Source organism: Onychomys torridus, chromosome 3 (genome assembly GCF_903995425.1).
Source record: "Onychomys torridus chromosome 3, mOncTor1.1, whole genome shotgun sequence".
In the NCBI taxonomy this organism is placed as follows: Eukaryota; Metazoa; Chordata; class Mammalia; order Rodentia; family Cricetidae; genus Onychomys; species Onychomys torridus.
Genome location: NC_050445.1, coordinates 39,732,208 through 39,760,163, shown reverse-complemented (window position 1 = coordinate 39,760,163; position 27,956 = coordinate 39,732,208). Strand labels below are relative to the sequence as shown.

Below are 27,956 nucleotides of genomic sequence, written 5' to 3'. Positions count from 1 at the left end.
TGTTTTAAAGACATGCACTTGAAAGAGTTTTACTGTATAGGCCTGGCTAAGCTGAAATTCTCTGCATAGACCAAACTGGCATAAAGGCATGTACCAGCACATTCAGTCAGGTGTTTTGTCTTCCCTTTACCCACTCCAAGACAGGGTTTCTTGTGTAACCCTAGACCAGGTTAGCCTGGAACTCAGAGATCTGCCTGGGATTAAAGGCATGCACCACCTCCTTTCCCCCAGGCTTGGTCTTCACGATTATGGAGCAAGTGTTTTTTATCCACCCAGTCATCTCTCTGGCTCTGGCTTCACTCATTCAATCAATCATTCATTCATTGTGTGTGTGTAAGTATGTGTGTGAGGTGAGTTCTCTCTTTCCACTACTTGAATTCCAGATGTCAAACTCAACTTGTCAGGTTAGGCAGCAAACAAGCATCTTTACCAGCTGAGCCATCTCACCCCCACGTTTTCATCTTTTCTCATATTAATTACCAAACTGCCTGTTGATAGGTATTTAGGTTGCTTGTAGATTTTCACTGTTAAGCATAATGCTGCTGTGTGTATCTGTGCCCAGATGTCTGGATGTGCCTTTCCCTTAGGTAAATGCCTGCCTGGAGTACGATTGTTGAATTGTGTAGTAACTCAGTGAAATATGTTGAGGAACTGCCAGACAGTTTTCCAAAGCACCTGGACTTCTACATTCCCACCAACGCTGTGCACATCTTCCCGAACACTCGTTGTCTCCTTTTCTGACTCTGTAACAACTATTTTAATACGTGTGAAGGAGAATTTCATGCTCCTGGTTTTTAGACCAGGTCTTCATGTTATTTTGGCTTGTCTTAGACTCCTGGGCTCCAGCAGCCTCACTCAGTAGCTGGGCTATAGGTGTTGTACCTGCGGACCTTCGTGTGGTTTCTGGTCTGTTTTCCTTTGATACCCAACAATGCCAAGCACCTTTTGATGTGCTCAGTGACCATTGTCTCTGTTTCCTCTGTATAGAGCTATGCATCACATGCTTCATCCTGTTTTTAATTGGGTTGTCTTAAGAGTTCTTTATACATTCTAAATTTAAGTCCTTTGTTATTTATCTGATTTAACATTTATTTGTGCATTTCCTCCCATTTTGTGGTTTTCTTTTTCTTAGTTGTGTTATTTGAGGCACAGTGATTTTTTTTTTTTAATTTTGATAAAGTCTAACTAATTACCTTTTCTTTCCCTTTGTTGCAAGGCCCTGAGTTCGATCCTCAGCTCCAAAAAACAAAAAAACAAAAATTAAAAAAAAACAAACAAACTACAATTTTAAAAAGGTATAAAAATACAGAATGCACTCTTATCTGAGTATCATCAGAAGTGATTGTAGCATCCTTCCATAAGTGCTGTGATTCCGGCTCTTGCCTGTCTCTGCACAGCATGCTTTCCATACTCTGTGAAGGTGTTTACATCTTCTGTCTTCTCTTACAGTCACATTTATGAAGGCTTTGTCACCGCACTTGCCCATCACTTTCCCGAAACAGCTCTTGGTAAAATCATGCATGACTTACATGTACCAGATCAAGTGGATGTTTTCAACCTCGATCTGATGTAATCTGTCTTCATAATGAAGCATTATTTCCCTTTGCTTCTGTGTATTTGTTTGCTTGTCTTTGTGTTGGCCCCAGTGTTCTTGGTTAGCTCTGCACCACCACCACCACCACCCCCAAAAAATAGCACCCAAAACCTTTCTCTTTCCTTCTCTGGTCTTGAGATGTAACCCCAATGAACTGGAATTCACTATGTAGAACAGGTTAGCCTCAAACTTGTGCCATTTCTGCCTCTACTCATGAGTGGTAGAATTATAGGTCTATATCACTATGAGCACTTGCTTTTTGTTTGTGGTATTTTTTGTTTGTTCATTTGTTTTATTTTTTGTTGTCATTTTTTGGAGACAGGGCCTCTTTATGTAGCTCTGCCTGTCCTGAAACTCATTATGTAGACCAGGCTGGCTTTGAATTCATGGTATCTGCCTGGCTCTGCCTTGAAAGTGCTGAGGTTGAAAGTATGTGTTACTCTGCCTGCCTTAACTCTCTTGCTTGCTTTTTTTTTTTTTTTTTTTTTTAACCAAACTATTTTTGTTTGTTTGTTTTGAAACAGGATTTCATGCAGACTAGGCTGACCTCAAACTTATTATATAATTGAGAATGGCCTTGATCTGATTTTCTTGCCTTAACTCTGGAGTACTGGGACTATGATGTGGGTTTATATGGTACTAGCCAGACATTGAATCCAAGGACTTCAAGCTGCTAGGTAGGCGCTTTCCCAATTGAACAACAATCCAAGGGCACTAGCCGGGTACTTCCATAATAACATTTACTCATAACCCAATGAGTGAATAGGTAAATTGGGTACTACTTTTTGTCCCCCTTTTTATGGGGAAGAACACTGAGACACAGAGGGTAAGTAGACTTTGTAAGCTGGGAAGGTATAGAGTTAGACTTTGGGCCCAGACAGTGTGGTTCTAAAGTCCTCCATCTTGACCGCTCTCCTGTGCTCTGCAGCTTGTTCCTCCCAGTTCATCCCATCACTAGTACAATTGAGGTTTTTACTGCCTTCCACTGCAGTATAGAAATAGATATAGTTAATCTCAGTCTTCTTTCCTAATCTACTCCATGTATCAAAGCAGGATTAATCTTTCTAAAGCACAACTATATCTGTATTGCTTCCTAGATCATAATTCTTTGTTGGCTTCCTGCCACATTTAGAATCCATCCTGGACTTATGCTGTCTAGGATGTGATCATTGAACGAAAGCCTGGGTAGTGAAATGAGAAGTATGATGACTGATAAGAAAATGAGATGATAAAATATTGGAGTTGAATGATGTCTTTTCTTTGAGTTGTTTCCCTTTTTATCCATAGTAGCTTCTTGCCATATGGTTTCCTCACCATCAACTCCATTAGTTTGAATCAGATGTATAATTGATGAAATGCTAACTATACATATGTTGGTGTTACATGAAACAAATTCCTTTAAAAATGTGCACACAAACCTCATTCATGTAGGACTATGGAGTTTCTACTGTGCACATTGGATTTGATAATTTCAAAAGAAGTAAAATATATTTAGTTTTAAATACAGATACATATTTAAACTATTCAGGAAAATAATTTCTTAAAGCTATATTAAAAAATTTAGGGGGCTGGAGAGATGGCTCAGAGGTTAAGAGCACTGGCTGCTCTTCCAGAGGTCCTGAGTTCAATTCCCAGCACCCACATGGTGGTTCACAACCATCTGTAATGAGATCTGGTATCCTCTTCTGCCCTGCAGAGATATGTGCAGACAGAACACTGTATATGTAATAAATAAATAAATCTTTAAAAAAAAAAATTGGGGGATTTGAGCTGGGTGGTAGTGGCACATGCCTTTAATCCCAGCACTCTGGAGGCAGAGGCAGGCGGATCTCTGTGAGTTCAAGGCCAGCCTGTGCTACCAAGTGAGTTCCAGGAAAGGTGCAAAGCTACCCAGAGAAACCCAGTCTGGGAAAACCAAAAAAAAAAAATTTTTTTTTAGGGATTTGAGACAGCGATGGGTGACACATGCCTTTAATCCCAGCACTCAGGAGGTATAGATAAGTGGATCTCTGTGAGTTCAAGGTTAGCCTGGTCTACATAGAGAGGTCTACATCAGCTAGAGAGGTATATAGTGAGAACTCGTCAGGAAAAAAAAAAAAAAACCAAATAGGGGCCTAAATTATTATTTTAAGTGAAACTTATCTGCTATTATAGAAAAAACACTTGCATGTACATGAAATGCTATGAAGTATTTTCTTTTAACATTCTGCTTCCTGAGAAAAGAATAGGCTTACTTTCCTGAGATGGCCTCCAACTTTGTAGTCTAGGCTGATCTGTAACTTATGATCCTCCTGCCTCAGCATCCTTTGTAACTTGGATTGGGGTTGAGCACACTGTGCTATTCTCAAAAATAGGTATTCCTGAGTGTAGCTCCTCATACAGAAGTAATACTAGATATCATGCCTACTTTGGCCATATTCATAGTTCATCCTTTTTTTTTTTTTTTTTTTTTGAGACAGAATCTCATGTAGTTCATGCTGATTTTGAATTCACTGTGTAGCTGAGAATGACTTTGAATTTCTGATTATCCTTCCTGGTTGTCTTAGTAAGTTTTCTATTGCTGTCAAAGCCTACCCTAGTGATACACCTCTAACAAGGCCATACCTTCTAATCCTTCCCAAACATTCCCACCCACTGGGGACCAAACACTCAAATATGTGTGCTTTGGGGGCCATTCTCATTCAAACCAATACCTGGAGGTTTGCTTTTGTTTTTGTTTTTTCCCTAGGTCTCTTGACAGTCCTGGCTGGCTGTCCTGGAGCTCCCACACAGATCACGCTGGCCTTGAACTCACAGAGATACTCTTGCCTCTGTCTCCCTAGTGCTGGAATTAAGGGTATACACTACCATGCCTGGCCACACCTTGTTTTTGAGACAAAACTCCTTATATAGCTCAAACTGGCCTCTGACTCCTGGTAGTCCCCTTGCCTCACTTCCCTGAGTACTGTGATCATGAAGTCGGCACTCGTAGGCCTGGCTAAAACTACCTTTGGGGAGTGGGTTGGAGTTGATACTGGGATTGAACCTAGGGCCTCATGCATGCTCACCAAGTAGTGTGCTACCACTGAGCTATGTCCCCAGTCATATCCAACACATTTAAATAGTTTTTTTGTTGTTGTTTTTAAGACAAGGTCATACCCTGTAGCCTGGGGTGTCCTGAAACTCACCTCGTAGCACAGTCTCAGCTTCTCAAATCCTGGGGTTTTAGATATTGGGTGCTAGCTATACTTGGTCTCTCCTTATTAAATTTTTTTTTTTTTTTTTTTTTTAGCTGAGGATCGAACCCAGGGCCTTTCACTTGCTAGGCAAACGCTCTACCACTGAGCTAAATCCCCAACCCCCCTTATTAAATATTTTTAAAATTACATTTTAATGACGTGTGTGTGTGTGTGTGTGTGTGTGTGTGTGTGTGTGTATGTATACACTCCACAGTGCATGTATGGAGCTCAGAGGACTCTTCAAGAGCCCTCTCCTTCCACCATGTTGGTCCTAGAGATCAAATTGTCAGCCTTTATCCACTGAGCCATCTCTCCAGTCCATCCTTTTGTTTTTTGAGATAGGACCTCACTATGTGGCCCTGGTTGACCCTCTCTGTAGAGAGGCTTGCCTAAAATTCATTGGGATCTACTTGCTTCTGCCTCCAGGGAGTGCTGGGATTAAAGGCATGCACCACCACCACCTAGCTAAGAAATTATTTTTATTTTATATATATGAGTGTTTATCTGCCTGCATGTCTATGCACCATGTGTATGCAGTGCCACAGAGGCCAGAATGGGGTGATGGACCCCTTGGAGCTAGAGTTACAGGTGGAGCTGGAGTTAGAGCCACTATGTGGGTGCTGGGGATTGAACCCAGGTCCTCTGCAAGAGCAGCCAGTGCTCTAACTGCTGAGCTGCCCTTCCAGCCTGAGTTTAATTTCCAGCCTTACTGAGGGAAGGCTGGCTCTCTGCTTTGCTGTTTCTGGTTTTCTAGTCTAATGTCTTGGTAACTGTTGAAATGGGTGGGTATAAGGATCTTTAAATATTTGTAATTCTTTTGAGAACTGTATGATTTTGAAGTGTCAGAGACTGCCCAGTATGCGTGTTATATGAAGTATTTAAAGTTAGTTCTTCCTATAAAAATATTAAACTGGGCCCAAAGGGTGGAGTTTTTTTTTTTTTTAAATAAAGATTTATGTGTTTTTTATATGTATGTTTTGCTTTTTTATATGTATGTATGTATGTGCACCACTTGGTGCTGGAGGAGGCCGGAAGAGGGCCTCAGATTCCCTAGAACTGGAGATAAAACAGGACCCAGGTCTTCTGGAAGAGCAGCAAGTGATCTTAATCACTGAGCCATGTCTCCAGCCCTGGGTAGAGTTTTTATGTTGAAGTCTTGGCAGACATTCATAAACATTAAGAATATGATGATAGTATTTTAAGCCAGAGTATTCCCAGGAATTTTATGTTTATTAGATTCAGATGTAATATTTCAATCTAAGAGATTTATGAATTATAATACTTTTTGATTAATGTATGTAAATTTTAGCTTATTTCCCAAGGATAGTCTAGCTAAGAATTAGTCATTTATGTAAATGAGTGACTTCAGTGTCACATCTGTCTGTGCCCTTCCTTTCTTCCTCCCAAAGAAAAAAACTCACCTAATGAGCTGACTTTTTTCAGAAAAGGGACACTTGAATAACAAAACCAATGACAAAGACCAGCTCAAATTAGAAGCTGTTCTTCAGAATGCTGTGATTACTTCATGTTTATAGAAGAAAGTTCTGTGGTAGCCTGCCTTGTTTTATGAAAACTAAGAGGAGTGTTGGAGGAATAAGAAAATCAAGAAAACCACTGCAGGATGGCAAGAGAAAGGGTGTCAGTCAGAAAGGACCCCAGCCTGTTGAGAACGAACAGGAGTACCAAGAACGGGAAGGCGGGAACTAGCCATCTCTGCCCACTTACCATTTGTTCTTCTCCTAGTCCCAAAAGCAGAGGTGGTTTATAATGAACACATATGAAGATACAGTGCTTAGTATAAATGTAGAGGATCTGGTTAAACTTGGAAGAGACAGCCTGTCTGATGGCTCAGGGCACAGGGTTGCTTTGCGCACTCCCCTCCTTGAGATCTGTTTGCTGTTGGTATTATGGGAGTGCAGTAGAGGAGAAGTCAGTGGCTCTTTACAGCCTAGCTACAAAGTTTATAGGGCAGCATCAGAGCGCATGTGCAGGCTAGCAACGCGTGTTTGCTTCTTTGTTTTCAACAAGGTCTTGTGTAGCCTAGGTGGGCCTTAAACTCATAATGTATTGGGGACTGTCTTTCAACTCTCATCTCACAGTTATTCTTTTTTTGTTGTTTTTGTTTTTTGAGACAGGGTTTCTCTGGGTAGCCCTGGATATCCTGGATCTCACTCTGTAGACCAGGCTCACCTTGAACTCACAGAGATTCCCCCTGCCTCTGCCTCCCAGTGCTGGGATTAAAGGCGTGCGTCACCACTACCTGGCTGATCAAAGACTCTTTACTGGCTATTATATTTTACAAATACACTGGAGAACCATGCAGTTGTGTCTGCACTGGAAGAAACCCTGGGCCACAAGTCTGCACACCCTCGTGACTGAGCTGTGATGGCGGAACCTTTCATCATTAATGGAGATGTAATTGCCTTGTTTAATAGTAAACATCTATTTAGCCTTGTAGAAACTGCCATGTTCCTATAGAATGGCTATGTAGCACTTATGTTTCTTTTTTTCTGTGTGTGTGTGTGTGTGTGACACAATTTCACTGTGTAGCTGTGGCTGTCCTGGAACTCACTATGTAGACCATGCTGGCCTCAAATGCATAGAGATCCTTCTGCCTCTGCCCCAACTGCTGGGATTGAAGGTTTGCATTACCACACCTGCAGTGTTTAAATGACCTAGTTTCTATGCATGTTCACCGGTATTCAGTGCTATCACTTTTTAAATTGTCTCTGTTCTAATAGATGTATAATACAGTTTCGTTTTGTTTTGTTTTTTTTTTTTTTTTGAGACAGGGTTTCTCTCTTTAGACCTAGCTGTCCTGGATCTCGCTCTGTAGACTGGGCTGGCTTTGAACTCAGAGATTCCCCTGCCTCTGTCTTCCAAGTGCTAGATTAAAGGCATGTGCCACTACCACCACCCAGGGATACATAGTTCATAAAAATACATTTTTTAAAGATTTATTTATTTTTATGTGTATGCTTATTTACCTGGTGTGTTCATGTTGCTATGATGAAACTCTCTGACTAAAAGCAACTTGGGAGGAAAGGGTTTGTTTTACATTTCCACAGTGCAGTCCCTCATTGAATGCAGTCAGTGCAGGAACTCAAACAGAAGGAACCTGGAGGCAGGAGCTGATGGAGAGCTTGCTCAGTCTGCTTTCTCGTTTGATTTTTTTTGTCTTTTTTTGTTTGTTTTGGTTTGGTTTTTTGTTTGTTTGTTTTGAGATAGGGTCCTGGAACTCACTTGGTGGACCAGGCTAGCCTCAAACTCACTGAGATCTGCTGGCCTCTGCCTCCTGAGTGCTGGGATTAGAGGTGCGTCACACCCACACCCCAACAAACCCATACAGTGGACCATGAGCCACATCAATAACTAAGAAAATATAGGCATGTACCATCACACCCACTCTGAGTTCTCACAGGAAATCATTTATTTATGAGTGTTCTTCCGTATGCCAGTACCTGCTACTTTGAATGCTATACTATTGTAGTAAGTTTGGGAGTAGAAAGTGTTAGTCTTAGTGGGCGGTGGTGGTGCACGCCTTTAATCCCAGCACTTGGAAGACAGAAGCAGGTGAATCTCTGTGAGTTCGAGGCCAGGCTGGTCTACAAAGCAAGTTATAGGACAGTCAGGGCTGTTACATAGAGAAACCCTGTCTCAAAAACAGAAAAAAGAAAATGTTAGTCTAGTTTCTTTTTCAGATTGTAGTGGTGTTCTGGGTTCCTTCCATTTCCATATGAAGCTTAAGAGTCATTTGTTCATTTCTGTAAACAACCACAAAAAACAGTGCTTCAAATTTTGCTGACTTCTCTTCAGTATCTTAACTTTTTAAATCCTTCTGGCTTTTTTCATGTTTGAGTCTTGGTTTTATGCTGGTTCATCCTGCTTTGACAGTCATTGCTAGCCTTCCTGTGACCTTCCCTCAGTGTACTGTGCAGATCCCCCATTGATTGTGGTAGGGATGAGAGAGTACTGAGTGATGTATCTGATACCTACCATCCTCTAGTGCATCTGCCTCTTACCTGCCAGAATGCTGCTGTCCACACAAGGCTCTTCTTCTCTGATCCAACTGCTCATTTTGTTCCTATCTGGGAATAAATGCCTCTTCTTAAAAGAGAGAACTAGATGGGAGGGGTTGATCCTTAATTTCACTTCTGTGAATCACCAACCAGCTATGTGCTTAGCTTTAGAGACTATGTCAGCTCTTTCTGCTGTTGCCCTCTGTGGCCTCAGTTCACCTGTTTACACCAGTAAATCCACCACTCATCCACTCCTTGCCTTGGCTCTATGGGACTGAGTTCTTAGTCTGTTCCATCAGCTTTGCCTTTTTTAGTTATTTTTTTCATCTCTCACTGCTTCCTCATAATTTTAGTCTACCAGGGCATTTATTTTTGTTTTCTTCCTATTGTAGATTTTGTTTGTTTCTTTGTTTTGTTTTTCAAGACCCCTGTCTCCATGTAATCCTGGCTGTCCTGGAAATTGCTCTGTAGACCAGGCGGCCTCGAACTCATAGAGATCCGCCTGCCTCTGCCTTCCTAGTGCTGGGATTAAAGGTTCACGCGCGCGCGTGTGCGTGTGCCACCATGTCTAGCTTCTATTGTAGGTTTATAAAAAGATGATATTATTTATGATTTGGGGAGATGAGTTAGCTTGTGTCTTTCTAAGCCTTTGTTTTTAGTCAGTATCTATGGTGAAGTAAATTTTGTAGAAAAAAGAATTTAAGCTAGCAGGTAAAATATTGATTAAATCATTGGGGACATTATGTTTTTCTTTGTGAAGATTCCTTTTAAAATAAGCACTAATGGAGATCCGTAGTTTGTTTAATTTTCACCACAAGCAGCTTAATGTTTGTGTGAAATTTAACAAATAGATGTTTAGGTCAGGAATAAATTTATATGAATTTTTAAAGGTGCGTGTTTCGGGGTTGGGGATTTAGCTCAGTGGTAGAGCGCTTGCCTAGCAAGCACAAGGCCCTGGGTTCGGTCCTCAGCTCTGAAAAAAAAAGACAACAAAAAAAGGTGCATGTTTCTTTAACAATACTAAAGTGCATGTGCACGCTGCTGCTATGTTGTTATGGTTATGCTACTGTGCCTTTCCTTCCCTTCCCTTCTTTATTCTTTATTCCCCCACCCCTGCTTTGGGTGAATATGAGCACATGGGTCCTGAATCAGCACCCACTATGATTGAATAACTTCCATGGAGTCAGCAGTAGCTTCTTCTGAGACAGAAATAATATATTGTTTGCTGTGAGAGAAACATGCCAAAGACGTTTAACAGAAGTTCTAATAAAACAAAATGAGGTGGGGCTTAGGATCAAGCCCAGGGTCTTGTGCAAGCTGGTCAAATGTGCCCTATACTGAGCTACACACTCAGTCCTTCAAAACATCTCTGGTTACAGCTTTGAGTCACTAATTTTTAGTGTTATTTCAATATTCTAAAGTAGTTTTACATTTCACATGGCAGCCAGGTGTGGAGGAGCACACCTTTAATCCAAGTAAGGAAGAGGCAAGTGGATCTCTGTGAGTTCAAGGCCAGCCTGGTCTACATAGTGAGTTCCAGGCCAGCTAAGGCTACACAGTGAGACCCTGTTTCAAAAAACCAAAAAGAATTTTCACGTAACTATGTTATTTTATATAAATAATATGCCATATAATTTTTGGCTAACATAGGAGGAGTAATTATTCCAGCCTCCATCATAACTACACTGTTAACAGTTTGGTGTGTTTCTTTCCAATATTTTTTAAATTATATTTTCAAAAATTAAAGTAATATGGTATTTTTTTTCAAGTCCAAAAGTAATGTGTACTCAATGAGAAAGCATGGAAAATAAAGCAAAAATCATTCATAAAATCTTCCCAAAGATAATCACAATTAAATTTTGTTATATATCTTTTTTATATTTTCCATGAACATATACTTTTTAAAACAAATTATATACTATAATACTACTTTATAAATGGATTATTTGCAATATATTGTGAATGTTTGTTAATGGTAATATTTATATAAACTTTTAAGTGGTATATAGCGTATGAACATATTTAAGTATGTTTAACCAACATACTTAACCATCTCCCTATCGTTGGACATTGAAAGTGTTTCTAATTTTTTTACCATTATAAATATTATCATAGTTAATATCTTTGTCCATACATCTTTCCTAGAAGTGGAATAGCTGGGTCAAAGGGTATGTACACTTTATGCTTTTGATACATGAAAATGTCAAATTTAAGCTAACCACTTGTTATATTCTGTCTTGTATTGCTATTCAATTGTTTTGTGTGTCTGTCTTGTCTTTCCAATTGGAACACAAGTGAGCGTAAGGAAGTTTCTTCTATGTGTTCGTACCCTTTGGCAGTGTGGCTTCCTGTGTTGGGCTCATGAGTCATCAATCTATATCAGATTGATTCAAAGCAGTGGTTTTCCAGGGTTTTGGATGTCATAGTTTGTATATTTAAAAATATGTATGTGTGTATATATATATTTTTTAGAGTAAATTTGGGTTTGCAAATTTTCTATTTTTCTAGGCAAAGACATTTAGAAATAAAACCAAATAAAATTTTCTATCACTATTCTCTTAGGAAATAAAGAAAATTTAACAATAAAAAAGGATAGAACTCTGAAGAGAACATTTTAGCTTTTTGTCCATATTTTTATCATTTTATATTAGGCTGGGAATTTTCACCTTAACTTAGAAGTGAGCTAGAGGCTAACATTTGGGAACCACAGACTTAGAAGATTTCAGAGCATTAAAAACAGAAACCCTGTTGCAGGAGTATAATCCCCATGTCTCTCTCCACAGTATTGTGAAGTTCCTGCTGCTGCACTGAACAGGATTTGTGTTTCTCCATGTCAGTGTTTGAATGAACAAGCTAGAGCTGCTGATGAGCATCTGAGTATATTTCCAATCACTTAAAACAATGCCCATTTTCTTTCTAGGGAATTGGAGCCAGGGTAGGTGTTGTGTAGTGGGAAGAAGGGATGTTTAGGCCAGCTCCTTTCCGTCCATAGGCAGTTCTCCTTGTTTCCTCACCAACATGGCCACTATGATAAGATCTGTGAGTGGTTTATAGCTCTTGTTGTTACACTTGCTTCACTGTAATGTGATTATTTGTTTATACACATCCTTTGCTTACCTGCGCATGAGTTCTTCCAGGTAGGATAAGTCATATCCTTCTTTTGCAGCTCTAGGTCCTAACACAGGGATCCAGGCATAGCAGGTGCCTAATAAAATGAGTGCTGAGCCAGTTCTGGATTGTTGAGGGAATTAATTATGTGATATAATGTATATGGAAGAGCTTCATAAACTTTATGTGCTATGCAAACAATGGTAATTTTTGTTTTTGACAAGAGCTATTCTAATGGGGAGTCTCAAAACGTTGGGAAGGGAGAAAATTGCTCCTTTGAACAGTTCTGTAAGTGCATTACATTTTTCTTCTATTTTGTAAGAAAACGAATTTTAATTGGGGTTAGTATGGAACTAATTTGCTTCCTAGGAAGGCATATGTACTCCTCTTACCTATGCTACACGGAGGTGCCCAGGTAGCAAATGTTTGTTTGACTTGGTTGTCTTCTAATTTCAATTTTAATAAGACCAGTGGCTTTCTTATTATTAAAAGCCAGTGTCCATTGCTTCATAACTGGTACAGAAGGGTACCACCCCTTGAGCAGAGGAGCCTGTGTTGTTTGTGCCTGATGCTTCTGGGTAGAGCTCCTTTTGGCTTCATTGGCTTTAAAAGACTGTTCTTTCTAATCGCTTCTAATTCCTGGTAAATTTTTGCCACAAGATGGCATTGGTGATTATTTGAGTGTACATGTTATTGACACAGCTCAAAAAAGGTGCCCATGATTGTATTGTTTGGGGGGTAAGAATTAAAGACTTTCATCACTGCTTATGTATTACTTCATTTTAACTTCCAAAGTTAAATGATACTTTATATCACTTTCCTTCTGTATTCAAGTATTGTTTTGTTTCCTGTTTTTCTGTCTTTATAATACAGTAACTATGTATTATTTGCCATGTGTTGTATGTGTCTGACTTACTGCTGATAATTGTGGTGACAGGTAAGAAGAAAATACGATGGGACCCAGTTAGGAGACGCTTCATTCAGTCCTGTCCCATCATAAGGATCCCTAACAGGTTCTTGAGAGGTGGGTGATCACTAGCAAGAGGTCTGTGCTTCCTGTGGGTTGAAGGGAATTTTGAATGGATTTTCTAAATTCAAAACTGTTTTCTTTAAGTTGTCTGACAGCCAACATTGAAGTAAAAGAGTATAGGCCTCAGTTTTAAATTTATGTTTTATATTGACCACTGTTGGAAATGTAATGACAAATTTGGGGGAAGTTAGACTCTCTTAATGTATGGTAGCATAGATTACCTCACCAGTACCACTGGCAGTTGATATAACCTTCAAGTTAGGATGGGATTCTAAGGAGGAAATAAAAGATGGTGTGATGGTCTAAACTAAAAAGCCTTTATATTAAATACCATAAATCAAAAGCCATGGAAAGCATTTGTAATGGGTCATTAATATGAATACAAAGAACTCCTAGAAACTAGTCATCTATACCTACTAGAAAAATAAGTAACTGCATAGGAATAGTCAACACATAAAGAAATGCCAGTTGGCGAGCGCAAAATGGCTCAGGGTAAAAGTGCTTGCTGTCAAGCCTGGTGACCTGTGCTGGTCTCTGGAACCACATGGTAGAGACAAAGAAGTGACTCCCATAAGTTACCCTCTGACTTCCACATGTGCTGTGGTACAAGCACATGCATGCACACATAACACGTACAGCTTATAAAATAAATAACACATAAATGTAATAAAATGTTGAAAAATAAATGCCAGTAAATATAACCCTCACTTAGTTCACTACTGTGAAATAAATATAATGATTAAAGTAATATAACATTTTACTTATTAGGTGTGAAGACTAAAATAAAACTACCCATATTGGCAAGGATGGTGCAAAGAAAGCTTAAATACTGGGCTTTTTTGCAGACATTTTGGACCTAAGTGGCAAAATGTATGGAATTTAAAACTGCTGGTGCTTTTGGCTGGGCAGCCCTTCCTTTTGGAAAGGCCACGTTGTTTCTGCTTAAGCACTTTTCTGTCGCTGTAGACTGCTGAGTGAAAAGTGCTCAGAGAGGATTGAGAACCCTAGCTCATTTCTGTCTTAGCTATAGCAAATTATTAGGCAGGCATGCTTGATGTTGCATTTTCGATCTTATTAAATTACCTACAAGTCATTTCGTCTAATTTTAACTGGAGAGATTCAATTAAAAACCTAAGCTTCAATACACCTTTAAGGCAGACAGATCAGTGAGTTCCAAGCCAGTTTGGGCTCCATAGCAAATTTCAGACCAGCCAGGGTTTCACAGAGAGATCCTTTCTCAAAAAACAAACAACAACAAAAAGTTACTTTAGGAGAAATTCTACAGCTGCTATAGATGTTTCTCTATCTAGTGTCTAACCCTGGAATATGAAAAGACTAAAACCAGGCCTGAATGAATCAAGATAAGAAATTCAGTGATAGTGAGCCACCTTTCACGATCCCAAAAGAAAGATAATTAGGCGATAGAGTTTCATGAAAACAAACAAACAAACAAACAAAAAACCCGATTGTGTGAGGCTGTAGAGGTGGCTCAGAGGATAAGAGAGCCCTTGTGCTCTTGCAGAAGACCCCATCAGTTGCTAGCACCTTCCTGGCGGCTCCAAGTTTATACTAGTTCCAGAGATCCCATGCTCTCCTTTGGCTTCTGCCAGCATTAGGTGTGCATGTGGTGCACATACTTGCAGGCAGACACTCAAACACATTTTAAGGAAATCTTTAAAAATTGTGTAAAATCCTATAAAAATATAAAATGACAAAAGAAACAGTTAAAAACAAAAACAACAACAACAACAAACTTGGTTATATCAGCATGGTAGGTTTTTTTGTTTTTGCATAGTCTCTATTTAAAAAAATTTTGATCATGGGAAAAATACTGCACAGGTAAGTTTTATACCATTGGATGTTTGTAAGTCCCAAATTCAAAATGGCTGAGAAAGTTGGTGATAGATAATTCTGAAAAGAGTGAAGAGGGAGCAGGCTTAGCACTGAGGGTATAAAGATCACCACAAACCTCTTTTGAAGCAGTGGCCTTGTGTGTCTTCTCACCTTTGACCAGTTTGAGTGTTGGATGCTGTTGGCCACCTGCATTTTCTCTTCCTTTGGGTCACAACACTGTATGATCCTAGGTGTTTTCTTCTTCCTCTTTGTCCATTTTGTTCCCTTCTCTAGTTTTTTATTTCCACCCTCCAAAGGTGGGAATTTGGTGTTCTGTCATTTCTCCATGACCTCTGATTGTCCCATCAGCTTTCTTAGGTTTAACTCTGTTCATCATTCATTCCTTCATTTGGTATTTCTTCCTATGAAGCACTTAACTGTACTTGCTAGATTGATGATGCAGATCTTAGAAAACCAGGTAAACAGACAATTGCAGAGTAATTGGGATGAAACTATTTGTGATATTGTGTCCTGATAAGGTGGTATGGCATGGGGCACACCAAAGAGGTTTCTCATCAGCAAATGGAGAAGAGGATGACAGAATAATGTCATTTGATGTTTTAGAAAAGTTGCTTAAATCTGAATGGGTAGATCTGCAGACCACAGGTGCAGATATGGTGTTTATGCAGACCCAGGCATAGTGCTTTCAAAGATTTAGAGCAAGTTTAGCATAGTGCAGCCAGAAGCTGGAAAGGGCCAGAGAGGAGGAGCCCCACTAAAGGAGAATTTTCAGGATCAGACTTGGTTTTGTAGCTAGTAAAGAGATAACATTCCAGTTACCAAGGTGAGGAAAGCTGCAGCCTGAAATAAAGGTGGCTGTAAGTAGGAATTGGGGGTGGTTAGATAATTTGAACTATGCTTATGCTAAATTAGATGAGGCTGGGTCACTAATTGAAAAATAGAAGGGAAAACAAGCAGGGGCTTCCTGGGGCTGGAGAGATGATGATGCCTCAGTGCTTAAGAATGCTCACTGGCTGCTCTTGAAGAAGAAACAAACCCTGGCGGCGGTGACACACACCTTTAATCCCAGCACTCGGGAGGCAGAGCCAGGCGGATCTCTGTGAGTTCGAGGCCAGCCTGGGCTACAGAGTTCCAGGAAAGGCGCAAAGCTACACAGAGAAACCCTGTCTCGGGAAAAAAAAGAAAGAAACAAACCCTCTTTTGGCCTCTTTGGACACCAGGCACACACCCAGAACACATGCATACTGAAGGCAAAATACTGGTACACATAGAATAAAAATAAATAAATCTTTTTTTCAAAATGGCTTCCAAATTTCCTGTGTGACTTGTACTGTTCTTCTTTAGGTATGGCATAGATGGTCTTAGGACAAATTTTAGGAATAGGTGATACACTCCCATTAATCTGCAAACCAGTAGTTGTTTATCCCTTCACTAAGAAGTATTTCCAGAAAAACTTCTATTCTTTCTTGATTTTTTTTTTTTTTTTTTTTTTTTTTGAGCTGGGGATCGAACCCAGGGCCTTGTGCTTGCTAGGTGAGCACTCTACCACTGAGCTAAATCCCCAACCCCGATTTTTTTGGTTGTTTTTGAGGCAGAGTTTATCTGTATAGCACTGGCTGTCCTGGAACTAGCTTTGTAGACCAGGCTGACCTCGAACTCACGTTGATATGCCTACCTCTGCTGGGATTAAAAAGACATGGATCACCACCACCCGGCTAAACCTCTGATTCTTTAACACTAAATTTAACAGTTATTTCCTGGGAAACTTGGGAGGCCTGTCCCCTCTCTGTTCTGATGTCACCTGTCACCTTTCATGCACTACCTATATCAGCACTGATCACATGGAATTCTGTTCACGTGTATGTGCCTCCCTGAGCGCAGGCTGTAAGCTCTGCAAGAACAGGACAGTAGGGCAGCTGCTCTGACTACTTCATCTCCGTTTGGTAGCACAGTTTATGTGAGAGGGTGTATTGAGTTAGAGCTAATTATAAAACTGTTGTCAGGAAAGAGCATGGGTATAGATTTTAGTATGTTCTTAGTTGTAGTGGTAAGGTAATGAATTGTTGAGAACATGAACACACTTGTTCAGTGTTCATTAAGTGTTTTCTTAAAAAACAACCTTATTTATACTTCAGAAATAACCTTTCAAAATAGTTTTCAAGCCCTTTTGGAAACCCTTTACCTTGATTGAAAACTGTTTCATATGTCTGTTTTCTGTAACTAGATCCTACATCATCTCAAAAGAGATTTCTGCCAATTAGCAGTGTGCTGTGGTAAAAACAGTTCTGATATATTAAAACACTGGGTTTCCACCATGAAGTAGTAAACTGAAAACATCCACTTAGTGTCCTCAGTTCTCCAATACCATTGAAAAGGAAAAAAAAATTGATAAATGATAATGTTACATCATAAGTGTTTTGAAAACAAAAGAAAAAGGAAGTTTGGAGCCAGATTACCTGCATCTGAATCCAGGCTCTGCCATTTGCCAACTTTATGACTTTGGGCAAGTGCTGGCTTATTTTTTTTTCTTTCTTTGCCTAGTTTTCTTATTTGTAAAGCTAGAATGGTGATAATATTACCTATTTACAGAGAGAATGTTTGAAAAGTTTTTAATTACATTTAGGAACATTTAGATAATGTTAGCTGCTAGTTTTTTGTTTTGTTTTTTGTTTTTGTTTTTGTTTTTTTTCTCCAGAGCTGAAGACTGAACCCATGGCCTTGCGCTTGCTAGGCAAGCACTCTACCACTGAGCTAAATCCCCAACCCCGCTAGTTTTTATTGTTGTAATAATGCCAGGAATTTTGAAGAATTGCAGGGTAATTAAAGACAAGCAGATGATAGGGGATGGAGCCTAATGGTAGAGCACTTACCTATGTGAATTCAGTTCTCAGTGCTACAGAGCTAACTGAAAACTCAGCCTGGTACCACCCGCCTGTATCCTAGCACGTGGAAGGTAGAGGCAGGAGGTTCAGGTTGTCGTCAGTTATATAGTAAGTTCTAGAATAGCCTTGGCTACATAAGGCTGCCTTAAAAAAAATGGTACATCAGCCGGCGGTGGTGGTGCACGCCTTTAATTCCAGCACTCGGGAGGCAGAGCCAGGTGGATCTCTGTGAGTTCGAGGCCAGCCTGGGCTACATAGCAAGATTTAGGCCAGCCTGGGCTACATAGCGAGATTTAGGACAGCCTCTAAAGCTACACAGAGAAACCCTGTCTCAAAAAAACCAAAAAAAAAAGGGGGGGGGGGTACATCGAATGAGAAACACTGAATATAATGTAGTTCAAAAGCAGGGTTTTTTTTTCTGTTTGTTGTTGTTTTTTTGTTTTGTTTTTTGTTTTTGGAGACAAGGTTTCTCTGTGTAGCTTCATGCCTTTCCTGGAACTTGCTTTGGAGACCAGGCTGGCCTTGAACTCACAGAGATCTGCCTCTGCCTCCCGAGTGCTGGGATTAAAGGCATGCAACAGCAGGTATTCTTGATACATGATAGAGACTTTATTTATTTTAGTTAGTTTTTTGTTTTTTGTTTTTGAGACAAGGTCTCACGGTGTAGTCCTAGCTGACCAATATACTATCTTGACCAGGTTGGCTTTGAAGTCACAGAGATCTGCCGATCCTCTGCCTCTTGAGTGCTTGGATTAAAGATGTGCATCCCCATAACTGGCCTCATGGTCTTTTGTTATTGTTGTTGTTGTTTTTAAAGACTCAGCCTCAATATAAATATAAATAAATATTATATATACATATGTGTGTATGTGTATATGTACACACACACACACACACACACACACACACACACACACACACATATATCCTTGCTGGTCTGGAACTCACTCTGTAGACCAGGCTAGCCTTGACTAGTGCTGGAATTAAAGGTGTGCACCACCATGCCTGGTTTGCTTTTTTTTTTTTTAACTAGTATTTTTTATTTTTATTTTATATTTAAGACAGGGTTCTCACTAAGTGGCTCTGGCCACTGAAACTTGCTGGCATCAACTCATAAAGATTGCTAGATTGAAAATTTGTACAGTTATGCCTGGTCTTGAGGAAACACTCCAGAACATCAGGAAGCTCTTATCACAGGTGTACTCTCACAGAGTGATGCTGAGTTGTTTACTCAGCAGGACTCAAGACTGACCCCAAGTTTCTTTTTTTGTTTTTCTTTTTGGTTTTTCGAGACAGGGTTTCTCTGTGTAGCTTTGCGCCTTTCCTGGAACTCACTTGGTAGCCCAAGCTGGCCTCGAACTCACAGAGATCCGCCTTGCTCTGCCTCCCAAGTGCTGGGATTACAGGCGTGCACCACCACCGCCCGGTGGACCCCAAGTTTCTAACATGCATCACAGACTGCTAAAGATGATTGCATTCAGTGTTCTCGGGAAATTTTTTTGTAGATAAATTCTGTTTGGTGTGTGTGGCGGGGAGCAGTCAAAATAAATAAGAGATCTGAAATTTTATGCTATCCACTCATTTTGGGAAAATTAGTTGTAGAGGTACTTCTGATAATGTGAAAAATCCAAAACGAGGAAGATTTGAATATATGAAGTTGTATGTGGAGACTCTAGTAAACTTAGCTGTGAAGCTAAGTCTAATTGCAGAGATTTCTAATAGTATACAGGAATTGTGTACTATGTGTGTTTACATATGAATTACACTCTAACATTGAGTAAGCTGGAAGTAGTGCTAAAGGTCTCACAGTTTTTGGTTTTAAAGTAGACAAGTCTTATTGGGGGACTAGGAAGACGGCTTAGTGAATAAAGTGCTTGCTGTGGGCTCCTGAGGACCAGTCTGCAGTCCTCAAATTCTAGGAAATGCCAGGGGGCATAGTACCTGCCTATAGTTCCAGCCCTGGGGAGGCTGAGACAGGGTTCCCAGGAGCAAGCTGGCTAGCTAGACTAGCTGTATCAGAGCTAAATTGAGAGACCTTAGCTGGCGGCAGCGGCAGCGGTGCACGCCTTTAATCCCAGCACTCGGGAGGCAGAGCCAGGTGATCTCTGTGAGTTCGAGGCCAGCCTGGTCTACAGAGTAAATTTCAGGACCGGCTCCAAAGCTACAGAGAGAAACAGACCTTTCCTCTGTCAACAGCATGAGGAGTGATGAAGACTCCAGGTCAGCCTTGGGCCTCCATGCACATGCCTGTGCTCACATAGACATGTACACATACCAGATGCATACACACCACACACATATACACAAGCAAAAAGAACTCTTATTAAAATATAAAGTTTTAATATTGAAATATGTTGGTGAAAAGTGAGCATCTTTATTGCAAGCTTATACAGTGAATTTATATAAATCAGTTTTTTAAAAAGACATTTCAGTTGGGTGATGGTAGCACATGCCTTAATTCTAGCACCCGGGAGGCAGAGGCAGGTAGATCTCTGTGAGTGTGAGGCCATTCTGGTCTACATAATGAGTTTCAGGACAGCAAGGACAGGGAAACCCTGTCACAAAAAAACAAACAAAAGACATCTCACTAGAAGAATATATAAAAGTCTGGAATAGGCATTTACTGAAAGGAAAATTCCAAATGGCCAATTAACATAAAAAATGCTCAACTTGGTTGGGCATGGTTGTCCATGCCTTTAATCTCAGCACTCTGGGAAGCAGAGGCAGGAGGATCTCTCTGTGAGTTCAAGGCCAGCTTATCTACATAGTGAGTTCCAGGACTGCAAGAGCTATATAGAGAAACCCTGTCTTTAGAAACAAAAAACAAAAGAAAAGTGCTCAACTTCCTAAGCAGTGAGAGAAATGTGTGTTCTAGCATGAGGTGGGTTTGTAGACTAAAAGGAATTATCTAAATGACAGTCATGACTGCCGAGAATTGGTATGCATGTGGGGATTCATACGCTGCTGGTGACTGTGAAAACTGTTCGAACCCTTTTGAAAATGTGGCCTTATCTAATAAAGATTTCCTTTAAGACTCAGAAACTCCATTCTGTATTTATAGCCAACAGCAGTATGGTCCCCTGTGCAGCAGAAAACATGTATGGAAATGTTAATATCAACATTATGAGCCACAGATTAAAATTATCTAAGTGTCTATTCACAGAACTAGACTGAATAAGCAATTTGTACTGTATACTCATACAAAGTAATGCTGCTTAACAATGGGAATGAGCAGACTGTACACCATCTTCAACAGTATAACACAAAGGAAGCCACAGAACAATTGGAAATAAGGACCTAAAAGAATGTACTGTAGCATTTTGTTATATACTTTCAATATTATCTAGGGATGCATACCTAGGTATGATAGTATATAATAAAAGCATATAATAAAGCTATAAAGAGAGTGCTAGTTTTATGATTAACAGAAAAATTAACGGGGTTGGAGAGATGACTTAGAGGTTAAAAGCATTTGCTGCTCTCAGGTGTTGATTCCCAGCACCCATGTGGCAGTTCACAACCATCTATACCTCCAATTCCTTCTGACCTCCAAGGGCACCAGGTATGGACATAACATCTATGCACACATACACATCAAATAAATCTAAAAGGAAAATTAGTTCTAGAAGTGAAGGTGTGAGTTGGAGGGTCCTGTGGTCAAGTAGAGAAAGCTGCCAGGCAGTGGAGGCGTACGCCTGTAATCCCAGCACTGGTGAGGCAGAGGCAGGTGGATCTCTGAGTTCAAGGCCAGCCTGGTCAACAGAGCTAGTCCAGGACAGGCTCCAAAGCTACAGAGAAACCCTGTCTCAAAAAATCAAAAAAAGAAAAGAAAAGAATGCTTCTGGGAGTTGGCAGTATTTACATTTACAGGTTCAAAGAAAAAGTATGACTCCCCCCCCCCCCCCATATAAAAATGTAACAAAAATTCATTTTGTTAAAATTACTCACACTTCGCACTGTGGCCTTATATGTATACTTTCTGTATGTAACATTTAGTGCAAATTTTATTTTAAAAGCATACCCTTTTCTGATAGGGAACAACCTTTTTTGAGACGGTTTCTTTGTATAACAGCTCTGGCTGTCTTGTAACACTCAGTAGACCAGGCTGACCTTGAACTCACAGAGATCTGCCTGCTTCTACCTCCTGAGTGCTGGGATTACCACCACTGCTCTGCTAGGGACAAAATTCTTAACATCTAGAGATTATTTTATTGGCAGACCATTAATAAGAAACCAAGAGGAAATGTCATATTTAGTGGTAAAATCTGACTGGCATCTTCATTGAATTCAATTTAAAAAGACTGTTCAGTATCATCTCTGCTATTGTCTATTCAATTTCAGCTAAAAACTTGAGTAGGATAAACAAAAACAAAAATTATTTGCTGGGGGACTGGAGAGATGGCTCAGCACTTGATAAAGACCCTATTTGGGTTCCCAGCACCACATGACAGCTCCCAACTGTCTGTAACTCTAGTTCCAGAGGATCCGATTCCCTTTTCTGACCTCCTTAGGCACTAGGCATGCACATTGTATGTATGCTTACATTCAGGCACTCGTACACATAGAAAATCTTAAAAAAAAAAAAAAAAATGTTTTGCTGGGCTGCACTCTTGTGAGGCAGAGGGAGAAGGTCAATAGTTCCAGACTTTTCTGGATGTGGTGGTGCATGCCTTTAATCCTTGCACTGAAGAGGCATAGACAGATAGGTTTCTATGAGTTCAAGGCCAGCTTGGTCTACATAGGGAATTTCAGGCCAGCCAATGCCATATAGTGAGATCCTCTCTCAACAAACAAAGTTCAAGGCTGGCCTAGACTATATACCCAGACCCTGTCTCAATAAAAGAAGTAAGAAAGACAACAGTGTTGGGAAGGGTGTGTAGCTCAGTTGGTAGCATACTTGCCTGTCATGAATGAAGTCCTGAGTTTCATCCCCACCACTGCAAACATTAGGCACGGTGACCCATACCTGCAGTTCCAGTATTCTGGAAGTAGAGGTAGAAGGATCAGGAGCTCAAATCATCCTTGGTTATGGAGAGAACTTGAGGTAATCCTGGGCTACCTAAGGCCCTTGTCTCAAAGAAAGAACAAAATACACACGTTCATACACATATTTAGGAGTATAAATTGGTCCAGTTCAGCTATTGGAGAAACAGTATGGCTCTACAATAGTTTTATCTGTAAACATTTCAAACGTGTGTTCCTTTGACCCAAAAGCTCTGTTTCCAGATATAGTCATACATTTTTATATGACTATGTAAAAGAAACTTTATGCCAATATTATTTGTAATAATGAGAGCATTGGGAATGACCTAATCATCTGTTGTATAATCTCAGACAGCTAGTTGGTTTCTGTTAAAATTCAAACCCATTTCCCTAGTCACTATCTTCCTGTTTATCCTGAGTTAGAGTAAACGCTTGACCCAGGAGAGCCAGGTCCATGGTCTCGCAGCTACATGTCTCTATTGATTGTTAGAACACCTCAGCATGTAGGTTTGTTTTCAATTTTTCACTTCTACATTTGCCTTTTTATTAAAAGTTTTTACATTTTATGTGTATTTTATGTGTGCGTACATGAGAGAGAGAGAGAGTGTGTGTGTGTGTTCAGAGGACAGCTTTCAGGAGTTAGTTCTCTCCTGCCATGTACATTCCAGGAGCTGGATGCTGGTCTTCAGGCCTAGGAGCCTTACTGCTGAGCTCACTGTGAACCCCTGTTCCCATGTTTTCTAGTGAGAATTCTGGACCAGGTAAACCCAAACCTGGGGTGATTTTATTAGCTAGAAACTTGAGAAGATTCAGGGACTTTAGACTAAAACCCAATCTCATTTTGTCAAGATCAAGGAGCCTGTGCTGTATGCCATAGGATGAAAACTCATGCTTGGTTCCTGTGGCATTGCCTTGATAAATTGCTGTGATTTATTAAAAAATGCAATGGGTTCTGATATGTGAGTGAAATCTGTGGAAGGAGTGAGTACTCAGTGCAGCTGCAAAGGTTCCTTGGCAGGATGGTTAGCATTTGTCAAGCACTGTTCAGTTGCTCTTGACCCAGTCATTTCATTTGAACAGACCCCGAGAGCAACAGAAGTGAGCTGTAGATTAGCCCTGCACTGTCTGATAGACATGTGAGCTGTAAACTTATTACAAGGCATGGTGTTAATATTTTTTTTTCCAGACAGGGTTTCTCTGTGTAGCTTTGCGCCTTTCCTGGAACTCACTCTGTAGAGCAGGCTGGCCTCGAAACTCACAGAGATCCGCCTGGCTCTGCCTCCCGAGTGCTAGGATTACAGGTGTGCGCCACCACCGCTTGGTGTTAATATTTTTATTTAATCCATGTCATCTTAACACATCATGAACATAGAACTGGTAATTTGACATTCTTTTAGGGATGCTAAATCTTTGAACACAAATCCCAATTTTGCCCAGCCACATTTCCAGTATGGCCAGGAGCAACTGTGCCATGCAGGGCAGAGCTAGACTGTAAGCCCCACAGATGGTGTCACTGGCCCACACCTGTCACCATAACAGTTCACAGCTGTTGCCCAGTAATATTTGGGCTGAGAGTGAATGAATGGATACATTTTATGTCAAATCATCTTTTCATTTTGCCTCAGTATTTGATCCACATGAATTCTGTTCATCACAAGGATAGTTTGTGGTAACCTTGGAACATGTTCTCTGCTGTGTGTCCACTGAGAGGAAGTCCTAGAATGTTACTGTATTCTTTTCACATTTGCCCAAATGTGAAAACCTCAAAGTTATCTAATGGCTCCTGGAAATGAAAAAATATAACATTCTAGAGATTCTTAGTTCCTGTCTATTGAGCGTAGCAACTGTTTTAAGTTTGTCTTGCTAATTCCTAGATGTCTTTATAACTCTCAAAGATCATTCTACAGTTTAACACCTGTCCCTAGATCACACTCTCCCCACTCTTCCCCTCTCCCTTTGCTGTTGGGGATTGAAGCCAGGGCCTCACACATTCTAAGCACCTGCTCTGCTGTTGAGCTCCATGCCATGTATATTGGGAAAACCAAGTCAGAGTACACAGAGATGGACATTGTTTGATCCTGTCACTGGTTACTTTGGCTGAAAGTTAAACTAAGGGAAACTTTAGGATATATTGTATTTTTCCAGCAGTGCCAGGTGTTGTGGGTGATGCAGCCCAAGTGTACATGCTGTTTGCCTTTGAGGAATGTTTACTGTTTGCATTAGAAAGACAAACAGATTAGCCGGGTGGTGGAGGTGGGGTGGTGGTGGTGGTGGCACACGCCTTTAATCCCAGCACTCAGGAGGCAGAGGCAGGTGGACCTCTGTGAATTCGAGGCCAGCCTGGTCTACAGAGTGAGTTCCAGGAAAGGCGCAAAGCTACACAGGGAAACCCTGTCTGGAAAACCAAAAACAAAGAAGAAGGACAGATGAAATGAGTAGAGAAAAGTCAGTTCTAACTAGTTCATTCTCAATGTTGTGCAGTGTTTTCTGTGAGCCTTTAAGTTAGAGGAAGTGAATGCACATACATTTCTCTTCCCTCCAATAGCTCACTATAGCGACACACATAAGCCAGTGAACATGTAAAAACAACAGATCTGGGGACAGGGATACTATCCCCAGCACAGATGAGATTCAGTGAAGGCCAGTGGCTTGCCCAAGGTACTGGTTGAAAGAACCTGGATTCAACCTAGATGTCATGGGATCCCGTGCTCAGTCTTGCACATACACTCTCTGTGTTTCCAGTGTGCCAGAAGGAAACAATTTTTCACTTACATTAAATCACAGCTCATTTGTAAATTTGCCAGCTAGTTGTAGTTGTCTGGTATTACACTCATATTTAGTTTACAAAGTTACACTGCTTCCATCTGATGACTGTTCGGGTCTGCCCTAACGTTTGAGCAGGAGGCTGCTGAACCAGAAGAGCCCTAAAAGGGCTGCCCAGAGTAGACTTGGGAGCATTTCTACACTGGAGACTTGAAGGGCAGGTGGGTTAGGCCAAGGTCAAAGGAAGGACTCTTAAGCCTGCTCAGCAGTGAGGCTGACTTGGCCCTAGTGAGTAAATAGAGGGAGTAGTTTAGCATCAGAGGTCTCTGAGATGTTTGACCTAGGCCATTAAAGGAACCATCAGTGATTTGTACACAGAATTGACATGGACCAGAGGAACTAAGAGATTCATTGTTTTCTTTTTTGGTTGCTCTAGTTCTATGCATAGTTTTTCAAGTCATGTTCTAAAGTGTACCCTAGAAAGTGGGATTTTTGCTTAAAAGGACATGAAAGGCCTTATTAGGTTGGTAATAGGTACTTATTAGTAAAACATTTATTGAGTGTCTAGCAGTGTCCTAAGTATTAATGAACATTATACTAGTATCAGCACATGAAAATAGAGATGTTTTTAGGGTTATAGCAAATATAGTATCATCTTAGTCCATATTGTATTTTATCTTGTTTTTCTCTATTCAAGGGTTTATGTAGACTGGTATAAGAAGTTGTAAGAATAATAGAAATATAAATAATGGGCTTTTTTCACCTTTAAAATGATCTCAAAATAATTTGAATGAAGTAATATACATGTGTATAATTTAATCACTTACTTAGTGTATGCTGGGGTTAAGCCAAGGGCCTGGAGTGTGCTAGGCGAGGACTCTGTTCACTTGACTGTGTCACTAGTCTTCTTTCCCTTTTTAATTTTGAGACAGGCCATCCTTGAATTGCCTAGGTCTTGAACTTATGCTCTGAGCCCAGGCAGCCTTTGAAATTGTGGTTCTCCTGACTCAGCCCCCTGAGTAGCTTAGATTACAGGCTTGTGCCACAAGGCCTGGCTCGTTAATGTAACTGGAACTTTAGAAAGATTCTGTGTCTGTAGCTTAGTGGTGGAGTGCTTGCCAACCATGCACAAGGCAGGTTTCATTTCTGTATCATAAAGAAAAATATCTTCCCATTCTAGAACTTGCCTCCTTCCTGTTTGCCAAGCTTTGCTTTTGTCTGTGGCCCTGGGTCCTATCCAGGGTCTTTACTAGGCCTCTCTTCCTTTTCTTGAATTCCACATTGTCAGCCATTTCCTTGAGTTTACCATGCTGTGTCACCTCTCCTGGAAAAACTCTCTCCTAGTCTTTGAAATTTAGAAATCATGAAATAAAAATGGAGACTAGCTTCTTAAAATCTGAAGTAGTCTGTGTGAGTGTATAAAATAACCTAAGTAAATGACATTTGTTGTGCTAGGAATCCTTGCTGACTCCCTTTAAGATTCAAATGGTTGTTACTAATTATGTTTGTGCTCTTTATCTGTGGGCCACTTTTGGATAACCGTCCTCTTCTTCCTTAGGCCACAGACCTCCCCCAGCCCGTAGTGGACATCGCTGTGTGGCAGATAATACCAATCTCTATGTGTTTGGAGGGTATAACCCAGACTATGATGAATCAGGAGGGCCAGATAATGAAGACTATCCTCTCTTCAGGGAGCTTTGGAGGTATCATTTTGCAACAGGCACCTGGCACCAGATGGGGACAGATGGCTACATGCCCCGGGAATTGGCATCTATGTCACGTAAGTACCAGGAGTTCTGAAAAATTTGACTTTGTGAACCAACTGAAATATCAGGTTCAGTGTTCCTTGTTCCTTGTTAATAGTTTATACTCTTGTAACATGATTAAATGTTGTCACTATGATGATAACATAGTGTGGTGACTTGGAATCCCTGAGTTCCTGGGTTTGAATCTAACTGTATAATATTGGATTGCCAGTTCAGTTTAAAGTATTTTATATATATATACATACATATATATAAATGTAATCAAAATGAAAAACTGGAGTTGTAACTATGGTAATTAATAGCTATTAAGGGAAGGACTTCACTTCCTTACAGCATCACTGTAAGTTTCTACAGTGATTGCCATTGTATAAATGAAGAACTCAAGGTTCCATAGAGGAACCTTGACAATATTCCCTGACAATAATAGCTAGGAGTGCATGCTCTGAAGCCAGACTGCCTGGGATTGAATCCCAGCTCTTTTTAGGAAACCCTCAGCAAGTTATTTAAATTGTTTTTACCAGGTATGGTGGTGCATGCCTGTAATCCTAGCACTTGAGAGACTGAGAAAGACCTTTGCAATGAGTTCAAGGCTAGCCAGGGCTACATAGCAAGACCTTATTTCCTGAAAACAAACAGAGAAATTAAAACACAAACATTTGCTCTGTTTCAGTTTATCATCTCTAAAAATGGAGATTGGGCTCATTGCTTAGTGGTAGAGTGTACCAAGCCCTGGATGCAA

General features: G+C 40.4%; 1 protein-coding gene across 1 annotated transcript in view; it reads left to right on the top strand.

The window, feature by feature from the left end:
- Klhdc10 (kelch domain containing 10) overlaps positions 1-27,956 on the top strand; it is a 56,137-nt gene that overhangs the window by 9,976 nt on the left and 18,205 nt on the right. Inside the window, exons 2-3 of the mRNA XM_036180950.1 lie at positions 12,877-12,963; positions 27,010-27,231. Coding sequence (XP_036036843.1) covers positions 12,877-12,963; positions 27,010-27,231 — 309 coding nt within the window. The remainder of the gene's footprint in view (positions 1-12,876; positions 12,964-27,009; positions 27,232-27,956) is intronic.